This window comes from Dendrobates tinctorius, unplaced genomic scaffold (genome assembly GCF_039654945.1).
Source record: "Dendrobates tinctorius isolate UK_male_01 unplaced genomic scaffold, ASM3965494v1 ptg000008l, whole genome shotgun sequence".
In the NCBI taxonomy this organism is placed as follows: Eukaryota; Metazoa; Chordata; class Amphibia; order Anura; family Dendrobatidae; genus Dendrobates; species Dendrobates tinctorius.
The window spans coordinates 66,893,448-66,916,816 of NW_027361676.1; the positions used below are offsets into that span (position 1 = coordinate 66,893,448).

General features: G+C 43.0%; 1 protein-coding gene across 1 annotated transcript in view; it reads left to right on the plus strand.

The window, feature by feature from the left end:
* WWC2 (WW and C2 domain containing 2) overlaps nt 1-23,369 on the plus strand; it is a 224,305-nt gene that overhangs the window by 63,185 nt on the left and 137,751 nt on the right. The window contains exon 2 of the mRNA XM_073577983.1: nt 15,727-15,836. Coding sequence (XP_073434084.1) covers nt 15,727-15,836 — 110 coding nt within the window. The remainder of the gene's footprint in view (nt 1-15,726; nt 15,837-23,369) is intronic.

The following is a 23,369-nucleotide window of genomic DNA, read 5'->3' on the forward strand; positions in this document are numbered from 1 at the left end:
TTCCTGGACCATTTCTCTGCCTGGCTGCTGCACTTCATGTCCTCAGAACTACCAACCCTTATCCTGGGAGACTTCAACATCCCCATTAACAGCCCCACTTCCACATCTGCATCCCAGCTTCTATCACTAACCACTTCTCTAGGCCTCTCTCAGCTCTCAACCTCTGAAAAACACAAAGACGGTAACACCCTGGACCTGGTTTTCGCCCAGCTCTGCTCAATCTCCTACCTAGATAACTCACCGCTTCCCCTCTCTGACCACAACATTCTCTCCTTTACACTCACAAATCCTCGCTCACCCCAGCACCCTCCTACCTACTATTCAGTCAGAAATCTACAAGCCATTAACCCTCATACACTTTCAGACTCCCTACAGTCATCATTGTCCCCAATCTCTTCTTTGTCCTGTCCTGATCTGGCTGTACATCACTTCAATGACACTCTTAGAAGCAACCTTGACCAAGTAGCTCCCCTCACCCTCAGAACCTCCAAACACAGAGTGAAACAACCCTGGCTCACATCGCAAACCCGATTTCTCCAGCGATGCTCTAGGTGTGCTGAACGCTTATGGAGGAAAACGCGCACACCAGAAGACTTCATACACTTCAAATTTATGTTAAGGACATATAACTCTGCCCTTCACCTCGCCAAACAGACCTACTTCACCACCCTGATCTCCTCACTATCCAACAACCCCAAGAAACTTTTTGACACCTTTCACTCCCTCCTCAGGCCAAAAGCACAAGCCCCTATCACAGACATTTGCACTGATGACCTTGCCTCCCACTTTATAGAGAAAATAGACAATATCCGTCAGGAAATCCGCTCCCAATCACCAAATTCAGTGACTCCCATCCCTCCCTGCATTTCCCCTGGCTCACTCTCCACATTCGATCCCATCACAGAAGAAGTCGTCTCCAGGCTCCTCTCCTCTTCTCGTCCGACTACATACACAACCGACCCCATTCCCTCACATCTCCTCCAGTCGTCACAACTCGCCTAACTACAATCTTTAATCTCTCCCTCTCCTCTGGCATCTTCCCCTCCTCCTTCAAACACTCTATCATTACTCCATTACTAAAGAAACCCACCCTCGACCCATCCTGCACAAACAACTACAGACCAGTCTCCAATCTCCCCTTCATCTCTAAACTCTTGGAGCGCCTGATATACTCCCGCCTTACCCGTTACCTCTCCACTCACTCCCTCCTAGACCCTTCACAGTCCGGTTTCCGCCCCCTACATTCGACAGAAACTGCACTCATCAAAGTGACCAATGACCTTCTGACAGCAAAACGTAATGGTGACCACTCTCTGCTCATTCTTCTCGACCCTTCTGCAGCTTTCGACACTGTTGACCATCCTCTCCTACTCTCTAGGCTCCAGTCACTAGGCATTAAGGACACTGCTCTTTCCTGGTTCTCCTATCTTTCCGACCGCTCCTTCAGTGTTCTGTTTTCTGGCTCCACTTCATCTCCTCTTCCTCTCGCTGTTGGGGTACCTCAGGGCTCAGTCCTTGGCCCCCTTCTCTTCTCTCTCTACACGGCCCCAATTGGACAGACCATCAGCAGATTTGGCTTTCAGTACCATCTTTATGCTGATGACACACAACTGTACACATCATCACCTGACCTTACCTCCGCTGTACTTCAGAACGCCACTGACTGTCTGTCTGCAGTCTCCAACATCATGTCTGCTCTCTATCTGAAACTCAACCTATCCAAAACTGAACAACTTCTGCTCCCACCATCTACCAACCTCCCTAAATCTGACATTTCCCTCTCTGTGGGTGGCACCATAATAACACCCCGACAGCAGGCGCGCTGTCTGGGTGTTATGTTTGACTCCGATCTCTCCTTCACCTCCCATATACAATCTCTTGCCCGCTCGTGCCGCTTACACCTAAAGAACATCTCTAGAATCCGCCCTTTTCTCACCATGGAAACAACAAAAACTCTCACTGTCGCCCTGATCCACTCCCGCCTGGACTACTGTAATGCTCTATTAATTGGCCTCCCTCTCACTCGACTCTCCCCTCTCCAGTCTATCCTTAATGCAGCAGCCAGGGTGGTCCATCTGGCTAATCGTTACTCAGACGCGTCCGCTCTTCGCCAGTCGTTACACTGGCTGCCAATTCATTACAGGGTACAATTCAAAGTACTTGTTCTCACCCACAAAGCTCTCCACAGTGCGGCACCCCTTTACATCTCCTCCCTCATTTCTGTCTATCGGCCTAACCGACCGCTGCGCTCTGCAAATGACTTTCGACTAACTTCTGCCCTAATCCGTACCTCCCACTCCTGACTCCAAGACTTCTCCCGTGCTGCGCCAATTCTCTGGAATGCTCTACCCCAAGATATTAGGACCATCCACAATTTGCATAGTTTTAGGCGCTCGCTCAAAACACATTTGTTCAGAGCGGCCTATCACATTCAGTAATCAAAGTCATGTTATGTTTGTGTGTGTAGCCCATTCACTATCTCCATCTAACCCCCACCCCCTGAAGATGACTGGACCATCATTGTAAATACATCATTGTAAATACAAACCTGTGCTTTGTATCTCCCCCACCTCATTGTAGATTGTAAGCTCCCACGAGCAGGGTCGTCTTATTTCGCTTTAATTATTGTATTGTTAACGTTGTTACTTATGACTGTTGTGTTTGAAACTGTTCAACTGTAAAGCGCTGCGGAATATGTTGGCGCTATATAAATAAAGATGATGATTATTATTATTATTATAAGTGGCAGAAAATCATGTCCCCAACACTTTAGTTAAAATAAAGGTAAATGGACAACCCCCTTTAACTAATTTAGTAGGAAATCGAATTCCAGACGATTTTTTCTTGTCACGTTGTGTATGTAGTGTGGAGACCTGCTGTTCGGACATGGTGACATATACTTTCTGCTAGTACTGTGGAGTATGTGGGGATTTACTAGGACACTACAGTTTCCCCAGATTGTGTATCCGTGCTAAAGATTAATACATTGGCCACCTGTATCAACCCTGTCCTTCTTCGTCTGTCAAAATATGGACATACAAATGACACCTGGATCTAATATAGAGACATGCATGACAATATGAATGAAAATTGTCCAGTGGATGAAAATTTGATCTGATACTCGTCTGACCGCGGCATAAAGATGAACTATTCCAAACATTGATGGCCTTTTATGCCTGCCACGTGCAATGTTTATTAATCTAGAAAAGGGGCATTTGGCTGGTTCTACGTCCTGTTACAAATAATGGTGACCTTTTGGGAACATGGTTGGGTAGTTGTTTTCGTGTATTACCGGGCACTTTCCAGGACGTGGAGCCTGAACATTGTTTGCTTGTGTTGAGTAAGAGGCCTCTGGACTAATGAATGGTATGTGAAGAATGGAGGTGATAGTGCCCATCCAGGATTCCAGAGTGATAAGGCTCCTGAGGTATAGAGCTGTAAAACCTTCACTTAGTACAGGGCAGGAGATGGTTGTAAAGTGCATATGTACAAGCTACACTCCTGTATTGCTACTAATTATACCTTTTTAATTGACTTTCAGCGTCATTGCTCGCACCAGATTAAATAACGTAGCATTAATAGCTGTCATTAATTATTATTATTGTGAGGCAATTATAAATTATGTGAAATCCTAAAACTTCTTGTGAAATTACTGAAGGTTAGAAAGTACAAGCTACCATTATGGTCTTCAGTCTTGCATGAGACTCATAGGTACTGGATTATCAAAGTGGTATGTTCAGACCCTTCAAAAAGGATTGATCATGGCTGGATACCATCTAATTTCTTTGTATTTCATGAGGGGTCTGGCGACGCAATGCAGCCTCCATTCTGCAGTTAATACAGCTGACCATAAAATATTAAGTTTCCTTCCCGAGCTTGTGTCTAGAATGGCTCATCAATATTTCAGCTATTGAGTAAAACCTTTATAAGCCGTTTTCCATTCTTTTGTCTAGTCAGACTGAGATCTACTACAATGGACTAGAAAGTGAGAGTATGCAAATGTTAAGGTTTTGGGGCATATGACTATCCCGTGGAAGATCACGACTGCCAAGTAGAAAGAAACTATAAAACTCTCTATTACTGGTACCTGACATTTATACTATTATACAACTGTTCAGTTACATTGGCTTATCATGAATGGTAATTTATTAACTTTTGATCATGCTGAGAAGGATTTTTTTCCCCTAATATGGGGCAGTTGGCATCTGTCTCATGAGGTTTTTGCCTTTCTTATGTTGGGCTGTAGGTTGAACTAGATTGACCTGTGACTCAGACTAGCGCGGCTACCGACTCTGGGGCCGGTCCCGCTATGGGCGCTGTTGCCGGTGCCAGACTTGCATCTGCCTTTGTTGCCAGTGCTGCTGTGGGTGCTGTTACAGGTGCCAGTATTGCAGCTGACTTTACTGCCAGGGTCTCCCCTACTTCTGACGATGTGAAGTAGGTGATCACACTTTGTCATCGAGGACTAGAACTTTGGTCTATGATGTCTTTTTACATGCTCATGTTAAATTGTTGAATAATGTTTTCCCTGTTTCACATTCAAAGCACACCGGTAAAGGCCTCGCTTCTTAATAAACAATGTGGATGTTCTTTCTAAAAGTCCGTGGCACAGCATGATGGGTGCTAATGGGCCCAATTGGTAATAGCCTTTTGAGTTGTGAATCAATATATATATTTTTGTTTTAGAGAAGCTAGGGGGTGGTAAGACTTCTAACACAAAGTATGTTGTGAACCATATTGTAATGGCCTGTGAGGTATGGTTTGAGATCTTTGGATCTGAAATCTTACAAATTTTTTTCTGTTTATTGCAAACGTGTTCTACCCAATGCCTTCTAATTGCCCCCAACTTAAGGGAACCTGTCAGGTGTTTCCCATGTGCACCTTTCCTACCTCCAGCCACCAATACCTTGATACCATTTGATCTCACGCACACTGAATAGTAGTAAGTTGTACCCAGGCCAGGAGGTGTACATTCTGCCTAGTCAAGATGATTCTTTGTTCCTTATTCCCTCTGTATGGTTTATTTATATTGCTATGGACAAGACTTGTGGAGATATTCCCTGCAAACAACTTTTTTGAAGGAACCCTATTTGAAATCTTTTACAAACTACTAATACCCTAGTGGCAAAAGCCCTTCACATTGCTGGAAGTGGCAGCTTCAGAACCGCATGAAGCTAATCAAGCATTCGATCAACATCAAATTTCTGCCGTGTCAAAGCAATTTTTGCTGGATGCACGGACAGGCCGCATGTCTCCATGATCTTGAGGGCATCGTAAGTTATATGCTAGATGGTCACATTTGGATGAGGAGATCTGCAGGCTGTCAGAGTACACGGATATGTCAGTCTGGCCTTGCATGACTTTTCTCTTAGGCCTAAATCAGGGAAATATAATTTGGGTTAGTTCCTTATTTTTCTGTAATTGTAAGCGCCTACAGAATTTACAGAGCTGTTCCACCATCTTGGGGCTTATTGTTTGTATGCCATTTTATCTCTTCCGTGAAAAATGTGCATTGTTGATTGTGTGGCTACTGGTCATGATATCTTTTGTTATGACATTGCTGTTGATATGAGCTGCAGAATATCAACATGGGGCCAATGGGTTCTAATAAACTGGCCATTTCTCGTAGGCAAAATACTGCGACATTATCATTATTGATCCTAGTAATTCTTGCCCGTGCCAATGGAAAGTTTCTTGACATTCCATACTCTACTACAGTCCTTGCTTTCTAAGGTTCATAGGTCCACCGAAAGTATAGTGACCTCTGTACCTGGAGTCTGTGCCAGACATTCCAGCCATTTCATTGCCTAAGTAAAGGAGCTTCCTGAAATTAGTTTTGTGAATTGCTAATGTAACACCCCTCCTTAATTATTCATGTGACCCAGGATCTTGTACCTGTTACACTCGTTATGTCCAAACATTGTGGATGAATGCAGCTCTGTTCATAGATCTGTGTATTCCTACATGCAGTTTCTCCATTCTGTCTATGGCTGAATTATATAATCCACAAAGTCCTAAAATCAGCCATATTGAAAAAAAATATACCATGTTCACATCTTTTATTCCAGAATACATACTGGAAAAAAACATTGGATCTGTATCATGTTAAGCCAGCCTTAGAGTATTTCCATACATATTGATTATTTTGCTGATGGGGTGTTGTTGCTTCAAGTTAAGCAAACGGAGTATGTCACAAGGGAAAAGTAGTCGGCGGGTGATCGCAAGTATACAAGTCACATGGTGACTGTCAGAACTGTGAAACAGTGGAATCCTAACTGTGTATATATTACTCTGCAGCACGTTACATTACAATCCCAAGTTGTACACATGACCTGGGCAACCTCTTTAACCCCTTCACTACCAAGGGTGGTTTGCACGTTAACTCCCGGGCCAATTTTTACAATTCTGAACACTGTCCCTTTATGAGGTAATAACTCTGAAACGCTTCCATGGATCCCGGTGATTCTGACATTGTTTTCTCGTGACATATTGTACTTCATGTTAGTGGTAAAATTTCATTCAAATAACTTGCGTTTATTTGTGAAAAAAATGGAAATTTGGCGAAAATTTTTAAAACTTCGCAATATTCCAAATTTAAATTTTTATGCCCTTAAATCAGAGATATGGCACACAAAAAACTTGTTAAGTAACATTTTCCACATGTTTACTTTACATCAGCACAATTTTGGAACCAAAATTTTTTTTTTGTTAGGAAGTTGTAAGGGTTAAAAATTGTCCAGCGATTTCTCATTTTTGCAACACCATTTTATTTTTACGGACCACATCACATTTGAAGCCACTTTGCGGGGTGTATATGATAGAAAATACCCAAAAGTGACACCATTCTAAAAACTGCACCCTTTAAGGTGCTCAAAACCACATACAAGAAGTTTATTAACCCTTTAGGTGCATCACAGGAATTTTTTGAATATTTAAAAAAAAATTAACATTTAACTTTTTTTCACAAAAAAAATACTTCAGGTTCAATTTTTTTTATTTTACCAAGGGTAACAGGAGAAATTGGACTGCAAAAGTTATTGTGCAATTTGTCTTGAGTACGCTGATACCCGATATGTGGGGGGGAATCACTGTTTCGGCGCATGGCAGAGCTCAGAAGGGAAGGAGCGCCGTTTGACTTTTTCAATGCAAAAGTGGCTGGAATTCAGATCGGAGGCCATGTCGCATTTGGAGAGCCCCTGATGTGCCTAAACAGTGGAAACACCCCACAAGTGACCCCATTTTGGAAACTAGACCCCCCAAGGAACTAGATATGTGGTGAGAACTTTGAACCCACAAGGGCTTCACAGAAGTTTATAACGTACAGCGGTACAATTTAAAAATCATATTTTTTCCAAAAAAATGATCTTTTCACCCCCAATTTTCATTTTACCAAGGGTAACAGGACCCTAAACGTTATTGTGCAATTTGTCCTGAGTACGCTGATACCCCACATGTTGGGGTAAACCACTATTTGGGCGCAAGGCAGAGCTCGGAAGGGAAGCAGCGCCATTTGACGTTTTTGGCTGGAATTGAGATCGGACACCATGTCGCGTTTGGAAAGCCCCTGATGTACCAAAACAGTGGAAACCCCCCCACAAATGACAGCATTTTGGAAACTAGACCCCCCCCAAGGAACTTATCTAGATGTGGTGAGAACTTTGAACCCCCCAGTGCTTCACAGAAGTTTATAATGCCTGGGCGTGAAAATAAAAAAATCGTATTTTTTCCACAAACATGATCAATTAGTCCCCAATTTTTTTATTTTTTCAAGGGTACCAGGAGAAACTGGACCCCAAAAGTTGTTGTCCAATTTGTCCTGGGTACGCTGACACCCCATATGTGGGAGAAAACTACTGTATGGGCACACGTCGGGGCTCGGAAGGGAAGTATTGACGTTTTGGAATGCAGACTTTGATGGAATGGTCTGCGGGTGTCGTGTGCGTTTGGAGAGCCCCTGATGTACCTAAACTATTGAAACTCCCCACAAGTGACCCCATTTTGGAAACTAGACCCCCCATGGAACTTATCTAGATGTATGGTGAGCACTTTGAACCCCCAAGTGCTTCACAGAAGTTTATAACGCCTGGGCGTGAAAATAAAAAAATCATTTTTTTTCCACAAAAATGATATTTTTGCCCCCAATTTTTTATTTTCCTAAGGGTAACAGGAGAAATTGTACCCCAAAAGTTGTTTTACAATTTGTCCTGAGTAGGCTGATAACCCATATGTGGGGGTAAAACACTGTTTGGGCGCATGGCAGAGTTTGGAAGGAGCACCATTTGACTTTTTCAACGCAGAATTGGCCGGAATTGAGATCAGACGCCATGTTGCATCTGGAGAGCACCTGATGTGCCCAAACAGTGGAAACCCCTAATTCTAACTCCAACCCTAACCCCAACACACCCCTAACCCTAATCCTAGCCCTAATCCTAACCCTAGCCCTAATCCTAACCCTAGCCCTAATGGGAAAATGGAAATAAATACATTTTCTTTTAATTTTATTATTTTTCCCTAACTAAGGGGGTGATAACGGGGGGTTTGATTTACTATTTATGGCGGTTTTTATGTTTGGCAGCTGTCACACTCTAAAAGACGCTTTTTATTGTAAAAATAGTTTTTGCATCACCACATATTGAGAGCTATAATTTTTCCATATTTTGACCCACCGAGTCATGTGAGGTCTTATTTTTTGCGGGACGAGTTGACGTTTTTATTGGTACCATTTTCGGGCACGTGACATTTTTTGATCGCTTTTTATTTTGTTTTTTGGGACGCAGAATTTACAAAAACCAGCGTTTCATGAATTTCTTTTGGGTGGTGCGTTTACGCCGTTTCGGGTGCAGTAAAATTTATAAGGCGGTTTTATTCTTCGGGTCAGTACGGTTACAGCGATACCTCATTTAGGTCTTTTTTTGTGTTTTGGCGCTTTTATGCTATGAAAACAATTTTATATAAAAAATAATTATTTTTGCATCACTTTATTCTGCGAGCTATAACTTTTTTTATTTTTTCGCTGATGATGCTGTGTGGCAACTCTTTTTTTGCGGGACAAGATGACGTTTTCAGTGGTACCATGGATATTTATATGCGTCTTTTTGATCGCGCGTTATTGCACTTTTTGTTCGGCGGTATGATAATAAATCATTATTTTTTGCTTCGTTTTTTATTTTTTTAAGGGGTTCGCTTAAGGGGTTAACTATTGGGATAGTTTTATAGGGCGGGTCGTTACGGACGCGGCAATACCAAATATGTGTACTTTTTATTGTTTTTTTTTATTTCCAAAAAATGAATTTATTGGGGAATATGAATATATATATATATATATATATATATATATATATATATATATATATATATATATATATATATTTATTCCCCAATAAATTCATTTTTTGGAAATAAAAAAAAACTATATATATATATATATATATATATATATATATATATATATATATATAATATAATATAATATAATATAATATAATTTTTTTTTTTTTTTTATTTATTTAGCGATTTTTTTTTTTTTTTTTTTTTTTTTAAATTATTTTTACACTTTTTTTTTTTTACTTTATTACAATGTCCCAGGGGGTTCATAACTGTCCTGTGACAGATCGCTGATCTGTCACATCACAGATCATTGTGACCTGTCACAGGCAGTCCAGAAGGCTTCCTCATGCCTGCGCTTTGCAGGCACTGAGGAAGCCAGCTTCCTGCAGGCCCCCGGAGGTCCCCGTCGCCATATTGGATCCGGGGACCTGCAGGAAAGGAGCCCCCCGCAGCAGCGCTGCACATTGCGCTGCCGTGGGGGGCTCAGGGAAGCACGGAGGGAGCCCCCTCCCTGCCGATGCTTCCCTTTAACCCCCGGTACACCGCGATCGTGTTTGATCACGGTGTGCAAGGGGTTATAATAATCAGCTGACACCCGGCCGCGATTAGCGGCGCTCACCACGTGGGCGCCGCTGATCGCTGTGACGTAATATTCCGTCCATGGTAATTAGATCCAGGGTCACATGGACGGAATATTACGTACATTGTAGGTAAGGGGTTAATGAACACAGATGTCGGTAGAGTTCAGGACTGATCTCTTTAAGACAGTACATGCAGGGGTGGGTATCAAATTTTTATGTAGGAAAACCACTCCCATTTTAAGCCACACCTTTTCCTCATATACAAGTAGGGGCACCAAGCTGGCAGACAGTCGCCACATGTGGCTCCTGAACTAAAGGTTGGGGACCCCTGATCTGTAGAGTAATATCCGTAATGAGATGCGAGGCCCAGGACAAAACATAAGGCAAACTCACTGTACAGGAGGAGGCACAGGGAACATTTTGGGCTCTGACCTGGCATTGGTGCAGTCTTGGTACAGAACACATTAATGGGCACAGCACATATAGGAATGGGCACAGCACATATAGGGTATACTTGTGACTTGGTACATTATGGGGCACAGCACACAGAGTATATGTGGTACATTTCAGGGCACGTTTCAGAGCACAGCACATGGGGACATACAGAGGGCATACTTGGGACATTGATTTCAGGGCACACATGGCGTTGGGCGCTGAACTGGCGTTGTGCACTCCTGGTACAGGATACATTATAGGGCACATATAGGGTGTAGATGGTACGTTTCAGGACACATTATGGTGCACAGGCAGCACACATCGGGACACACATGGGGGCCATATTTGGTACATTTCAGGGCACATATGGGGTCGGTCGGGCTCTGACCTGGCTTTCTGCACTCCTGGTACAGGACACATTCATGGGCTCAGCACATATAGGGTATACTTGTAACTTGATATATTATGGGGCACAGCACACAGAGTATACGTGATACATTTCAGGGCACATTTCAGAGCACAGCACGTCCGGACACACAGAGGGCATACTAGGTACATTTTGCCAAAATGTACCTAGCATGCCCTCTGTGTATCCCAACATGCTGTGCCCTGAAATGTGCCCTGAACTCAATGTCCCAAATATGCCCTGGGCTTGTGATTTTGGGGCATGCAGCACAAGCCCAGGGCATACTTGGGACATTGAGTTCAGGGCACATTTCAGGGCACAGCACGTGGGGACACACAAGTACATTTTGGGGCATGCAGCACAGGCCAAGGGCAAACTTGGGACATTTCAGGGCACATTTTGGGGCAAGTTGAAGCAGCCGCAGTCACACATGGTGTAACTGTCACGTCACCGTGTTGGACTCTGACCTGGCGTTGGAGGGGTTCTGTACACAGGCAGGCTGCGTGCGAAGTAAGTCGCGGCGGATGACCAGGCCTCCTGGATGGCCCCCGCACCGCACACACTGTCCTGCTCCACCGTGCACACACTGGCAGCACACCACCGCACCGGTGACCAGGGTGATGAAGATGGCAAGCCGCAGACTCGAGTCCAGCGCAGGCAGATTAGGCTGGTTTCACATTAGCGCTTTTGTGCGCAGCGCATCATGCGCACCCGTGCGCACCTATGTTTAACATGACGTGCGCATGGTCTTGCGCACACTTGCGTTTTCGTGCGCATGCGTTTTTTGTCTTTCGCGCCAGACGCAACATGTTGCATTTTTTGGTGCGCCCTGTTTCGGCAAAAAAACGCATGCGCACGGAAAAAAACACATTGAAGTCTATGGGAACGCATGCGTGCGCATGGTTTTGCGCACGTTTGCGTTTTTTTGCGCATGCGTTTTTGAGTTAAGTCTAGAATGTTCTCTAGACAATGGAAAAAATGTCACACCTAAAAACGCATGTGCATAAAAAACGCAAACGCATGTAAAACGCAAGCAACACTGCGTTTTTTTGACGCATCAGCGTGCGCATGACGTTAAAAAAACGCGCGTTTGTTTTGCGTTTTTCTTTGTGTTTTTTATGCGCCCGATGCGCTGCGCAAAAAACACTAATGTGAAACTAGCCTTACACCGGGAAGCGGCATTCGTAGCTCGCGGTGACTCCAGATACCCAATAGCAGCACTGCACTGCCGCAGGTATCAGTGCGCGGGGGATGCCGGGGTCTGGCGGGGTGTGCTCAGTCACAGTGCAGTGAGTGCACGTATCAGTGCGCGGTATCTGGCGGGCGGGGCTAGGAAGCAGACCAAGAGTCCTCCTCTCCTCCTCCGTGGTTTTGACAACTTGCGCGCCGGCGCCGCTGCAACAAAGTACCGGATGCGGCTGTGGATCTCCCCGGTTCGGGGAACCGGCTGCTTTTTTAAACAACCGGTTCCACCGAACCGGAGAGAACCAGCTGAATCCCACCCCTGAGTACATGGACCCATAGAGTCTAATGGCACCTTTCATACAAATGCTTTTTTTAAAAAATTTTTTTTTTACAGATGTCTGGCTTTCTGATTTTGGATCCTTTTAAGGGTGATAGTGGGGATGGAAATGCCTTGAAATATTTTCTGTTTGACTGCAATCTAGCTATAATCCTTTTTTTCTTTTAGGTAGTACAAAAAATGAAGTCTGCACAATCTTTTTTTTTTTTTTTTTTTTTTTTTTCTTCTGTCCTGCCTAAAATCTGATAACAGCTGGATCCATAGCTATCAAGTTGTTGGGAAATTGATCATAATGGATGGTAATCTGTGAACGGATCTGTGCTTTACCACACTGCATTTCTAGAACACTAGAGGAGTTATAAAAAACCCCCAAAACATCCCTAGTAAAATCAGGTCCGTTATAAACAGAATAAAAACACTTGTAAGCGGAAACCAGAGTGTCCATTTCTATCTATGGGCATCTGTCAAAAACGGATGAAAAACTGAAGATGTCAGTTTTACATTTTTTTTATTTTTTTTTATTTTTTTTTATTTTTTTTTATTTTTTTTTTTAATCTATTGTTGAACTAATTAATAGTTAAGTGTCAATGCGGGGAATAGAAAAGTTCTGAGTTTACTTCCTTTTTAGTTTTTATGAACAGATGATAAAAAAATGGATTTAAAACTGGTAAAATGGAGGCCACGTGGGAGAAAACTAGTCTGTTTTCGTTGGATATGAAAACTCGTGTGTGATTAAGCCTAAAGGAAAGAGAACTAGTATGCAAGGGTTCATTAGAGTAAGGGTCCCGTTTCACTTAGCGATGCACCAGCGATCCCGACAACGATACGACCTGGTAAGGATCTCTAGTGCGTCTCTAAATGGTCACTAGTAAGCTGTCAAACAGACAGATCTCTTCAGCAACGCAGCAACCATCCAGCGATCCTTGGCGGTCGTTTGTACCTTGTCACACAGCAGCTTTTCTGAACGATTCCAGCCTGTGTCCCTGAGTTCTGCGTCGCCAACTAGGTCACTCGTCAGCGTCAAACACAGCGATGAGTGCCGGCCAGCGGGATGCCGATGACGAAAAAATGGCCCAGGACATTCAAGCACGATCAGTGATATCCAGCGGGGGGCTGGTTGCCGCTGCGTGTCACATGTCGTGAGATCGCTGGCGAGGTAACTGTTGCGTCACAAAATCGGTGATGCAGCAGCGATCTCACTATGTGAGAAGGGGGCTTTAGGAATTGTACTATCCCTGTATCACCCAACAAAAGAAGTTTCAATTATAGCTGTCTGAGAAAAGGTGTCAAAGGGGTCTGACATGTTCCTCCTGCCCATAAAAGAAAATATGGTGCCCATTATACAAAGCATGTCAAATGGACAGGTGGAAAACCCAACGGTCACGGACTATGGTCTACCTTTCTAATCCCTGCATGCACATCTCTACTAGAAGCTCATTACGGCCCGTACATCTGAAGTCTATTGTCATTTGACAATCTGACTACTGTAGATTGTGTAATGAAGTCAGAAGTGGAAATGTCAGCTGCAAATATTATCACTACTTTAATTATGCTGAAGAAATGTCATGGTGATACGATACAGCTGACGTTACAGCATACGCTTCACAGCAACTACTTCAATTCCTTAAGCAGGAGGATGTATGAAGAATTGTTAAGGGCGAGAAGGCGGTAAAGGATTTGTCAGACTGGTCTGCTTTCAGACATACCTGTTTGCATTTTGTCATGGTTTCTCTGTGTCAGCGGGCGTACAGTGCATGCGGCATACTTGTAATACAGTACATAGTTATGAGTCCGTATATGTGAGAATAAGAAGAGTATTCACTCTGCTACAGGGCCATTCTCTCTCGCTCTCTCTGCATTCCTGTAACCTTCCCAGTTTAAAATAGGCCCACACCTGCCTTCTTTCCTTGTTCACACATTGATCGTTGCCACCAAAAATATACTACGGTAAACGGTAAATATATTTATAATAGTTGAAATATGGTTTTATAAGCTGAATGCAATTGTTACAGTATCACTAAATGTAGTTGTACAGAATTCTTGTGCGTTTGTTCCACTTTTTATGATGGAAAATAGAATTTGTAGGGTTAATAAATAAAATAACAAGAAGTCTCAAAAAGTCATATAGTAAGTGGGAACATTTACATTACGTTACTTTTTCTTAACGTTTTCTTACCCAAAATCCAGCTTCTCAGTCCTCTTGGCAAACAGCTGATTTTTGGGGGGTTACATACCAATTAGCTTCCAATTTTCTCTGCCGTAGACATTTTGCTGGAGAAATGCAGTGTGCTATATAATATGTAATACTTAGAAATCTCCTAATGCCAACTTGGCACTTTCTGTAAGAAAAGGTAGAAACGTTTTACTCCTTAGATCCCCTGTCAGAGGCAGCTCACCCAGCCAAATCGGATGTCCTGCTGTGCACTGATGATTGGCAAGTGCCCCAAAAAACGTGACTGCAAATGGAGTTTCTGGTTTGACTTCTAATCCTAAATTGTGAGGCGAGGCTCTTTAAATTGGTTGATATTGATGTTCGATACTTGAGGATTGGCTTAGTAACACAATGCTTGTACTTTAGTGAAAGTTAGTGTCATGTTTTCTAGTCGCAAATAAGATTCTCCTGATCTTTTATGTTTTTGGAGTATGAAAGTAAAGCAAATCGCCCAAAGTTCGCCCATGTCAACATCAGGAGAGCAATGAAACTCAATATTGATATTGCCTTTGGTCATTTGTGAATAGTCTAGGGCCTAGGCAATAGTTCCTACATCCAACATATCAAGAGCGTTTAGAATCAGGAGCAGCATCTTGATCTTGTCAGGTCTTTGCTTAGAACAAATCCTCGCTTTGCTAATAACATTTAGGGTTGCTTGTGATCTCATTATTTTTGGGATTCACGACAGATTTGACATGCATTCCATCACCGGGCCTTCTGTATTCCAAGCACTCCCCGGCACAAAGAACTGCAGTAAGAATGAGCTTGTTTTCCTGCCCTGACACTGCAATTCTTCATGAAGATTTATAGTGCAAATTATGTCTGCTTCATTTTATGTACATGCTGCTCCTCTGTCAATAATTTATATGAAATGTAAAACTTTTTCTTAATGAATTTGTGTCAAGTTGTGAATTTACTATAACATGGAAATCCGATCTGCAATAGTTGGAGGTAAAGATCTACAGTGAAAGTCTGCGTTTCACCGAGTGTCCAATACATACTGATCTATAAATCTTTATAATTATGTGATGCCAATATGTTCCACACTCAGGTCTAGAGCTCGGCCCGTCCCTATCTAATTTGCCTATCCTGACGTCTCTGCTTACCAGGGATAAGCCAATTGGCATGAGTGTCGGCGGTTACAAAGGACATTGGGGATACCCAGAGAAATACATGCATGTTTTGTGTTCTCTCTCATCCATCCATTACTATTTTTAACATTGTATTTTTTTTTTATATACAGGTTAACAAAGCCGCTGTCATTTGCTGACTGTGTTGGTAATGAGCTTCCATGGGGATGGGAATCTGGCTATGATCCACAGATTGGAGTATACTATATTAATCATATTAATCGTGAGTAACTTTTTATTTTTTTTAAGTTTTGTGTTAAGATATAAAACTAGTCTTATCTGTTTCTGCATGTTAGTATTTCTATTCTGACAGATGATCCAGAACTTCATGCAGTTCTGCGGACCTGAATCCACGCTACCATAGGACCCTTTGGTTGTCTGTCCAGTTGAGCTGAACCTCAGGAGGTCTGCACATTGCAGCCATAGTAATGATTGTTTTGTAGTCATTTGAAGCCAAATTAATACTACAAACCAGAGCGCAGAGTACTGATAATGTTTTTTTTTAAACTCTAAAGCTCACCATACACATGAGAAAGCTGCCAGCTGAGCTTGTTTCGTACTCGTTTGTCAGACTGCGATCTGTCCCACCTCTCCATCAGCACTTTGCTCAGACAGATGTTTTCAATGGGGAGAGCTGAGAAAGCTGCTGTCGCTGACTTTCCCCTAACAGATAATGTTGGGGAGAGAGGAGTCCCTCATCGGATGGTCGACTTGTCCTGCTCAAATTGACAGGTTCCGCCTACTTTTTTCTGATATTTATGATGTCTTTATAGTCTAGGGCCACAGGATTTTTTACCAAAAAGCATCTGATAAATTTCCTAGTGAGTATCCGCAGCGTAAAGTATCCAGCTATGTGTAGCGCTTTCCATTATTAAAGCTACATGCAAATGTAAAAAAACATGTTAAAGGGAAACAATCAGTCAATTCAAGGTGTCCATATATCTGGCAACATGAGTCAGACCCTGGTTGCGTGATTGCAGCTTACTATGTTTTTTTTTTTTTTTTAAATTCTCAAACTCTATGGAAAAGTTAGTTTAAAGATCCAGCCACGGACTATAGGGAGATATCCGACTATTCCGGTTCTGCACCTGGCTGGCTTCTCCCCACACAGATTCAGCCGATTGACTGCTCCATCGCATGAGTGACAGGGAGAGACCAGTCAGCCACCGAGATTTGCGGTAGAAGCCAGCCAAGGGTCCATGCTGGGCTTGTCTTATTTGTCTATGGTCCTCTGCCCGATCTTTAGGCTATGTGTACACGTTGCGGATTTTAATGCGTTTCCACATCGTTTTTGGACGTGCGGAATTGCATCAAATCCACAGTGTAGTACAGTGCCAATGATAGTCAATGGGAATTTGAGAATTGGTGTGCACATGCTGCGGAAAAATCAGCGCGGATTCGCAGAGTTTTATTTTCTGCAGCATGTCAATCCTTTGTGCGGTTCTGCAGCGTTTCTGCACCCATTGACTATACATTGAGTAAGGCAAATCCGCGCAACAAAAAACGCATGACAATCGCAAAAAGAAATCCGCATCAATTCCCCGTGAAATTCGCAAGCATTTTGGCCTGCGTTTTCTGCAAAGAGATGCAGATTCTGTGACAAAAATTCCGCAGGCCAATCCGCAATGTGTGCCAGGTCCCCTTCCCTTTAATGTGTGCTGCAGTAATACAAATGTAGTCCTCTGTACTATTATTGAAGCTATCGGCTATATGCCTAAGTGCACCCCCTGCCAATATCTGCACTGTGTGCAATGTGTATGGTCATTGATTTACACAGGGACAAGCTGATTGGGCGTTTGTGATAATTTACAGAGAAGTCAAACTGTTAATATTTAGTTTTGAAATAAGTAAGATTCACGTAAAAGACGCGCTGTACATTAGCATGAAATGTCAGGAAGGTCACCCTGCATATAAACGCATCAAACACATAGCAGAATAGTCGGGGAATATAAAACGATCATTAGCATCTCGATGGATTTACACATTTGTCATTTGAAAGTTCAACCATAGTAATCTATTAACTAATCACTTAATTAGTAAATGCTTAATTGATGATTTTCGTGGAAGCCGTCCCCTATGGTTAATCAGGTTTCATATAACGAGTGACTAAAATCGCCTGTAAACAAGTGTTATTTCATTAACGGCACGAACCCCATATCGGAGCACATGTATTACTTACGGAGGCTGGCAGGAGACTGAAAAGTTATCTAGGCTTTAATTGATTTTTTTTTTATGCAGGAATTTCTTAGTGTTTAAAGTGAGCACCTGGCACAAACACAGGGGCATCGGTGGGTGTGATGCCGCACAGATCCCTGCCATCACAGTTTCTTCAGATATCCCCATTGTGATTGTTTCCACTGCACTCCACGGTCCTTACAAGCCCTCTCTATTGGGATCTCTCCTAGTGCCATACTGGCATTGTGCTGTTACGCTTATTTTTATTTATTTTTTTTCCATGTGATGAAAGTATCCTTGTGTGAATTAAAGTGAAGATTCGCTTTTCAAGCTTCTTTAAAGTGAAGGTTCCCTTTGATCATCTTCTGACATGTCATTAATACATGTCAGAAGATGTAATGGGTGTAGGTCTGCACTCTGGGACTGCTTAAAGTCTTGACTTCAATCGGAACACTGATGACAGACTTGGAGATCCAAAGGTCTTTGAGTAAAAAGTGATTGGGCATGGCAGCTGGAGGAGCATTGCGGACACTTCGTCCTAACGATTTTGGAGGTCCAATTGCTTAGTCTTCCTTTTGAACATATTGTCTGTCATGTTTTAATGAATATCTGTCATCCAGTTTTTGTTACCACTTCTGGAAGCAGCGTGATGTAGGGGCAGAGATCCTGATTCCAGCAATATATCACTTCCTGTCATTTTGATAAAATCCCCATTTCATCTACAGCAGATCTACAAGTTCTCTGAATGCTGAGCCGTGTATATCCCCGCCAACACCGCTGATAAGCAGCTTTCTGTGTACACTGTGCATAGGCAGAAATCTGCCAATCATTGGTCGGGAGGGGTTACAAAGAGCTCATGAAATGGAGGACTGCATGGCAACAAGTTTGCTATTTCTCTAGTGATATTCTTCTGATTAAACAGCGATTTTATCAAAACTACAGCAAGCAGCCCAGTGTCTAGAATCAGGGTCTTTGTCTTCCGATTACATGGCAAAAACCTATTAACAAATTCCTTTTAAGGAAACTTCCAGCGTCTGTTCCTTTTGTCCAGTGTTTTCCTTTATTTTGCCCCCCCCAAATTGTGTCCAAGATCAGCCAAGTTCCCTCTCTCGCGCACAACTTGTTCATCTGTTATTGAAGCCTCCATAGAGTCCCATTCTGCAGGATCGGGGTCACTGAATGTAGAGGTATGGCCACAGTCACAGTGACCCCCTATCCTGGAGAATGATGCGGCTGCCAGAGGTGTGCATGCGTCTAACAGATATTCACCGTGTTTCCTGTGGACAAGATGAGAGTATCCCATTACCACCAGAAAACTTAAGTCTCTCCTCTGCAAACCTAGCTGGCAGTGACTTATTCCCGTGCTTCCAGCCTAGGGTCTCCTGGCTTCTAGGATCTCTGTCTGATTCCAGGCTCTTGGACAGACATGGCTGCCATTACAGTACTCCATTACTTCTCATGAGTCACAACAGAGAAGGGGGCTGCTTGTCTAGATGATTGATAATCATGGTGGTTGTGTGCCGATAGTAATGGCAACCATAGACCTTCACATTGCATTTAAAGGAATTTGTCATAATGTCTCACCCCAATCTGTTTATATGGTCATGTTGCTCTCTGAGAAATAATGTCTTCCATACATTTTAATTATGCAACCTGCTGCTTCCTGACATGAAAATTGCTATTTTAATTGATATGTAAATGATGCCTAAGTGGGCATGTCAAAGCACTTCCCAAGTCTGGTGCTCGCTGGCTGTAGTCCCCCACAGCGCCACCTTCCTCCGCTGTGTAGTGAGGCAAAGGTATGAGAAGTGCAGCCGTAATCCCAGAGCACTTTAGGTTCATTTGCATATAAATTGAAACAGTTGTTTTTCTCAGTGACAGAGCAACAGATTGCAGAAATAAAGGTGTGGAAGATGTTCTCTTTCAGAGGGCAACAGAACCACAGAAGCAGAGTGTTTTTGTGTTTTATTTTTTAATTTATTTATTTTTTGTTTAGTATGTATGCATGTGTATTGAGTTATAGAATTTATTTGATGGAGTAGAGTAAAAATGTCAGCCAGGTTGTGGAATTTGTCAGCTTCCTCCTATCTCTGGAACTGCAGGAATGCGATCTCCTGCGAGGTGCATGACATCTTTATCACAAGTTGATTTAGTGCATTCTGCATATTGCAGATAACTTTCCATATGATGTGTTGTATGTGCCCGCTCTCTTCTGGGCTCCGGAGCCTTATCCCAAACACTTTCATTGAACTTTTGCCTGTTTACCGAGCAAAACCATACTTTTTTTTTTTTTTTTTCAAAAACGAAGCAATAAGCGCAAAAAACATGTAAAGGTATTGTGTTTATTATGCTCCCTTGTATAAACGCCAAGATATTCCACCTCGCTTTACAGACGCCGTCCTGACTGTGAGCCCGAATGGGGACAATCTATCAGTGTGTGGGAGAAAACCCGAGAACGCCGAGGAAACCCACGCAATCACTACAAAGCAGCAGTGCTAACCACTGATCACCAGTAATGCTAGGGGTAAAGGGTTGCCCAAACTACTGAAATGTGTAAAATTGCAAATTCCTTGTAAAAACAAGCAAGTTTGCAATTAAGTTCTTAACAATTCTCTCCATTATCAAGGATTTTAAATGTGAGAGTGTACAGCTCGTCTCCTTGATTACCGGCCCCCTCCGAGCTTACAAGGAGCGCTGTACAACCCTGCACTTCTCACGTGATGCAGAGGCAAAGTTTACTAGCAGCTGGGGGGAGCGCATAGTTCAGGCCAGTGCCCCCCCGGAAAGCAAGAAATTGAACATAAAAATTCGCAGTAAAACCATATGGCAGGTAACAAAAAAAACAAACAAACCCCTCCCTGCCTGTTAGTTCTTATTCCTATAGTAAAAAATATAAAATGGTCCCAAATAATTCATGATCTCGCAGATGCTACTTTGGGGATTTATCAGATGACAAGTGTAATGACCCGCAGAATTGTGAATTCAGCTCTGGATGATCATTTGTACAAGCTACGAGTAGATGCTGTTTTGTAATTGATATACAGGAAGACACGGAATACAATTTAATACTATTGAACGGCTTTTGTAGCTACACCGGCATTTTTCGGTTACATCTTCTAGTCTCAGTCTTGAGCATAGGAAGATGCTGCAGCAGACGCTTACCTCTACATGGTGTTCTGCGGTTTCATACTGACTTTTCATCAATGTAGAGGAAGACATTGTAGAGATAATGTAAATCTGATTACCCGCAGCATTGAATGAAAAGTTCAAGCTTTTGTGTAGTGGAAGTTGTACAACTTGCATATCTGGTATTACATAAATTCCTCATTGACCTTATTAAAATCTTCCCTACAGTTGAGCTCTGTGAGAAATCCGTGAAAACAGGCAATCATGCTCGGGTAGTTACCTACATGTTCAGGAACATGGATGTAGCAGAACAGCTGGAGGAACATTGTGTAATAATGTATTAGATTTACAGCAATCCTCCCATCTCCTGAATGACGTGCTGGAATACCACTACATAGAGGGAAAACAGAGGTGTGATCCTCCCCTGTGTACCCCCACACACTATACACTTCAGTGTAAATGCGGCCAAGTCCCGTTTTTTTTCTCTAATTACATAATTTCTATACACTTCTATGGAGAAGTTGATATAGAAGCATGAATATGCTAAAAATTATTAGCGATGTATTCCCATTTTGCCAACTTATCACTTATCCCCTCCCACCCCGACTCCTGCGCAATGCAGTACTCTACTCTACCCTCAACATGACAGAGAAGTACTCCTGCACAGGAGCGTGATGCCGAGGAGACTGTGTGGATGACGCAGGGACGCATCATCCATACGAAGCAAGAGTGAGGATGGCGATCATAAGTTTTGAGGTGCCGGACCAAGAACATCGACACCCCTCAGACTGGAGCACCCCACAGGTGAGTATAAGAAGATATTTTTCTTCTCTTACAGGTTGGGTTGGGGGCAGATATACAGCATTATAGAATGCTGTATATCAGCACTGAAAGCTGGTGGCCGCATCTCATGTCGGCCAAACCTGGTGACAGGTTCCCTTTAAAAATAAAATTGGTAGGCTTGCAGTTTTCACACAGGAACACAAGATCCACCAAATACAATGGGCAGACCATTGCACACGCTCATTAGATGCTTAAATTCAAAAGATGGGGTCAGCGTCTGGTCATTGTGGCTAATGTTTGTGTGAATTTCCTAAAACAGGAAAAAAAAAATTCCAGTGCCAGTTTGAAAAGTGCAAGCCTTCATTGTTTTTAATTTTTTTAATACAGATTGTGATATGAAGAAAAAAACATTAGCCCCACAAAAATTGAAATACATTTAACACACAAAACTGATCCAAGATTAAGGCTATATGCACACGTTGAGTATTTTATTGCAGAAATTTATGCAGCGTTTGTGTATCTCTGAGAATTTGTTGGCAGCAAAAACGCAATATTTAAAACACGCATTTTTGCATGCGTTTTTGCACAACAATGAATACTTTTTTTGAGCCGTCCCAGGTTAAAAATACCAGCCCTCAGCTGCCCCAGAAATCGCACTTCATATTTGAATGGCCAATTCTGGCAGTTAGCTCCAGCTCTTCCTGGTGCAGTCGCATTGGGGTAATGGGATTAGGGGGTTGGTGTCAGCAGCTGTCACTGACACCATGCCTAAAGGCCCCGTCACACATAGCGATCTCGCTAGCGAGATCGCTGCTGAGTCACAAGTTTTGTGACACAACAGCGATCTCACCAGAGAGATCACTGTGTGTGACAGCGATCAGCGACCGGCCCCCCTGCCGGTATCGCTGATCGCTCTGGGAAACCTCTGGACTTTTGTTTGGTCGCTGGTCTCCCGCTGGCCAGCATGCATCGCTGCGTGTGACAGGTGGGAGACCAGCGATCTGCTGGTAACTAACGTACTCATCGGGTATCCAAGGGATGCACGTCCCTTGGATACCTGATGTATACGTTAGTTACCAGCTCCCTGCATCAGCGCGCTGGTAACTAACGAACACAGCGACGCCGCGCGCTCGGCGTCGCTGTGCTGATCGCTGGTGAAGCTGTCTGTGTGACAGCTCACCAGCGATCATGTAGCGACTCACCAGCGATCCTGACACGATGATATCGTTGTCGGGATCGCTGGAGAGTCGCTATGTGTGACTCCAGCTTTTAGGTTTAGTAATGAAGTGGTGTCAGCCCAGACACCCTCATTACTAAACCTGTAAGTAAAGAGTTAAATAAACACACTGAGAATAAAACATTTTACTTGAAATAAACCATACATTATTTAATAACTTAAATTAACCCAATATACTCACCCCAGGTCCGATGGTAATCCAAGGGTTAAATTGATGTCCCACGTTGTTGCAAGCCTATGGAGGATAGTTCACAGAATGAACCTACATAGGTTGTAACCAAACAGCAACTGGCAGAACTCTGCGCGCACCACGATACCTGGCGGCGGTGACGCACGTGGGGTTATTAGGGCTTATACTCATCTGCATGAAAAATGGACAAGAGGAATCTGATAAAAAAATCGGATTGCACTCTGACCAATGTTAATTTGAGATGC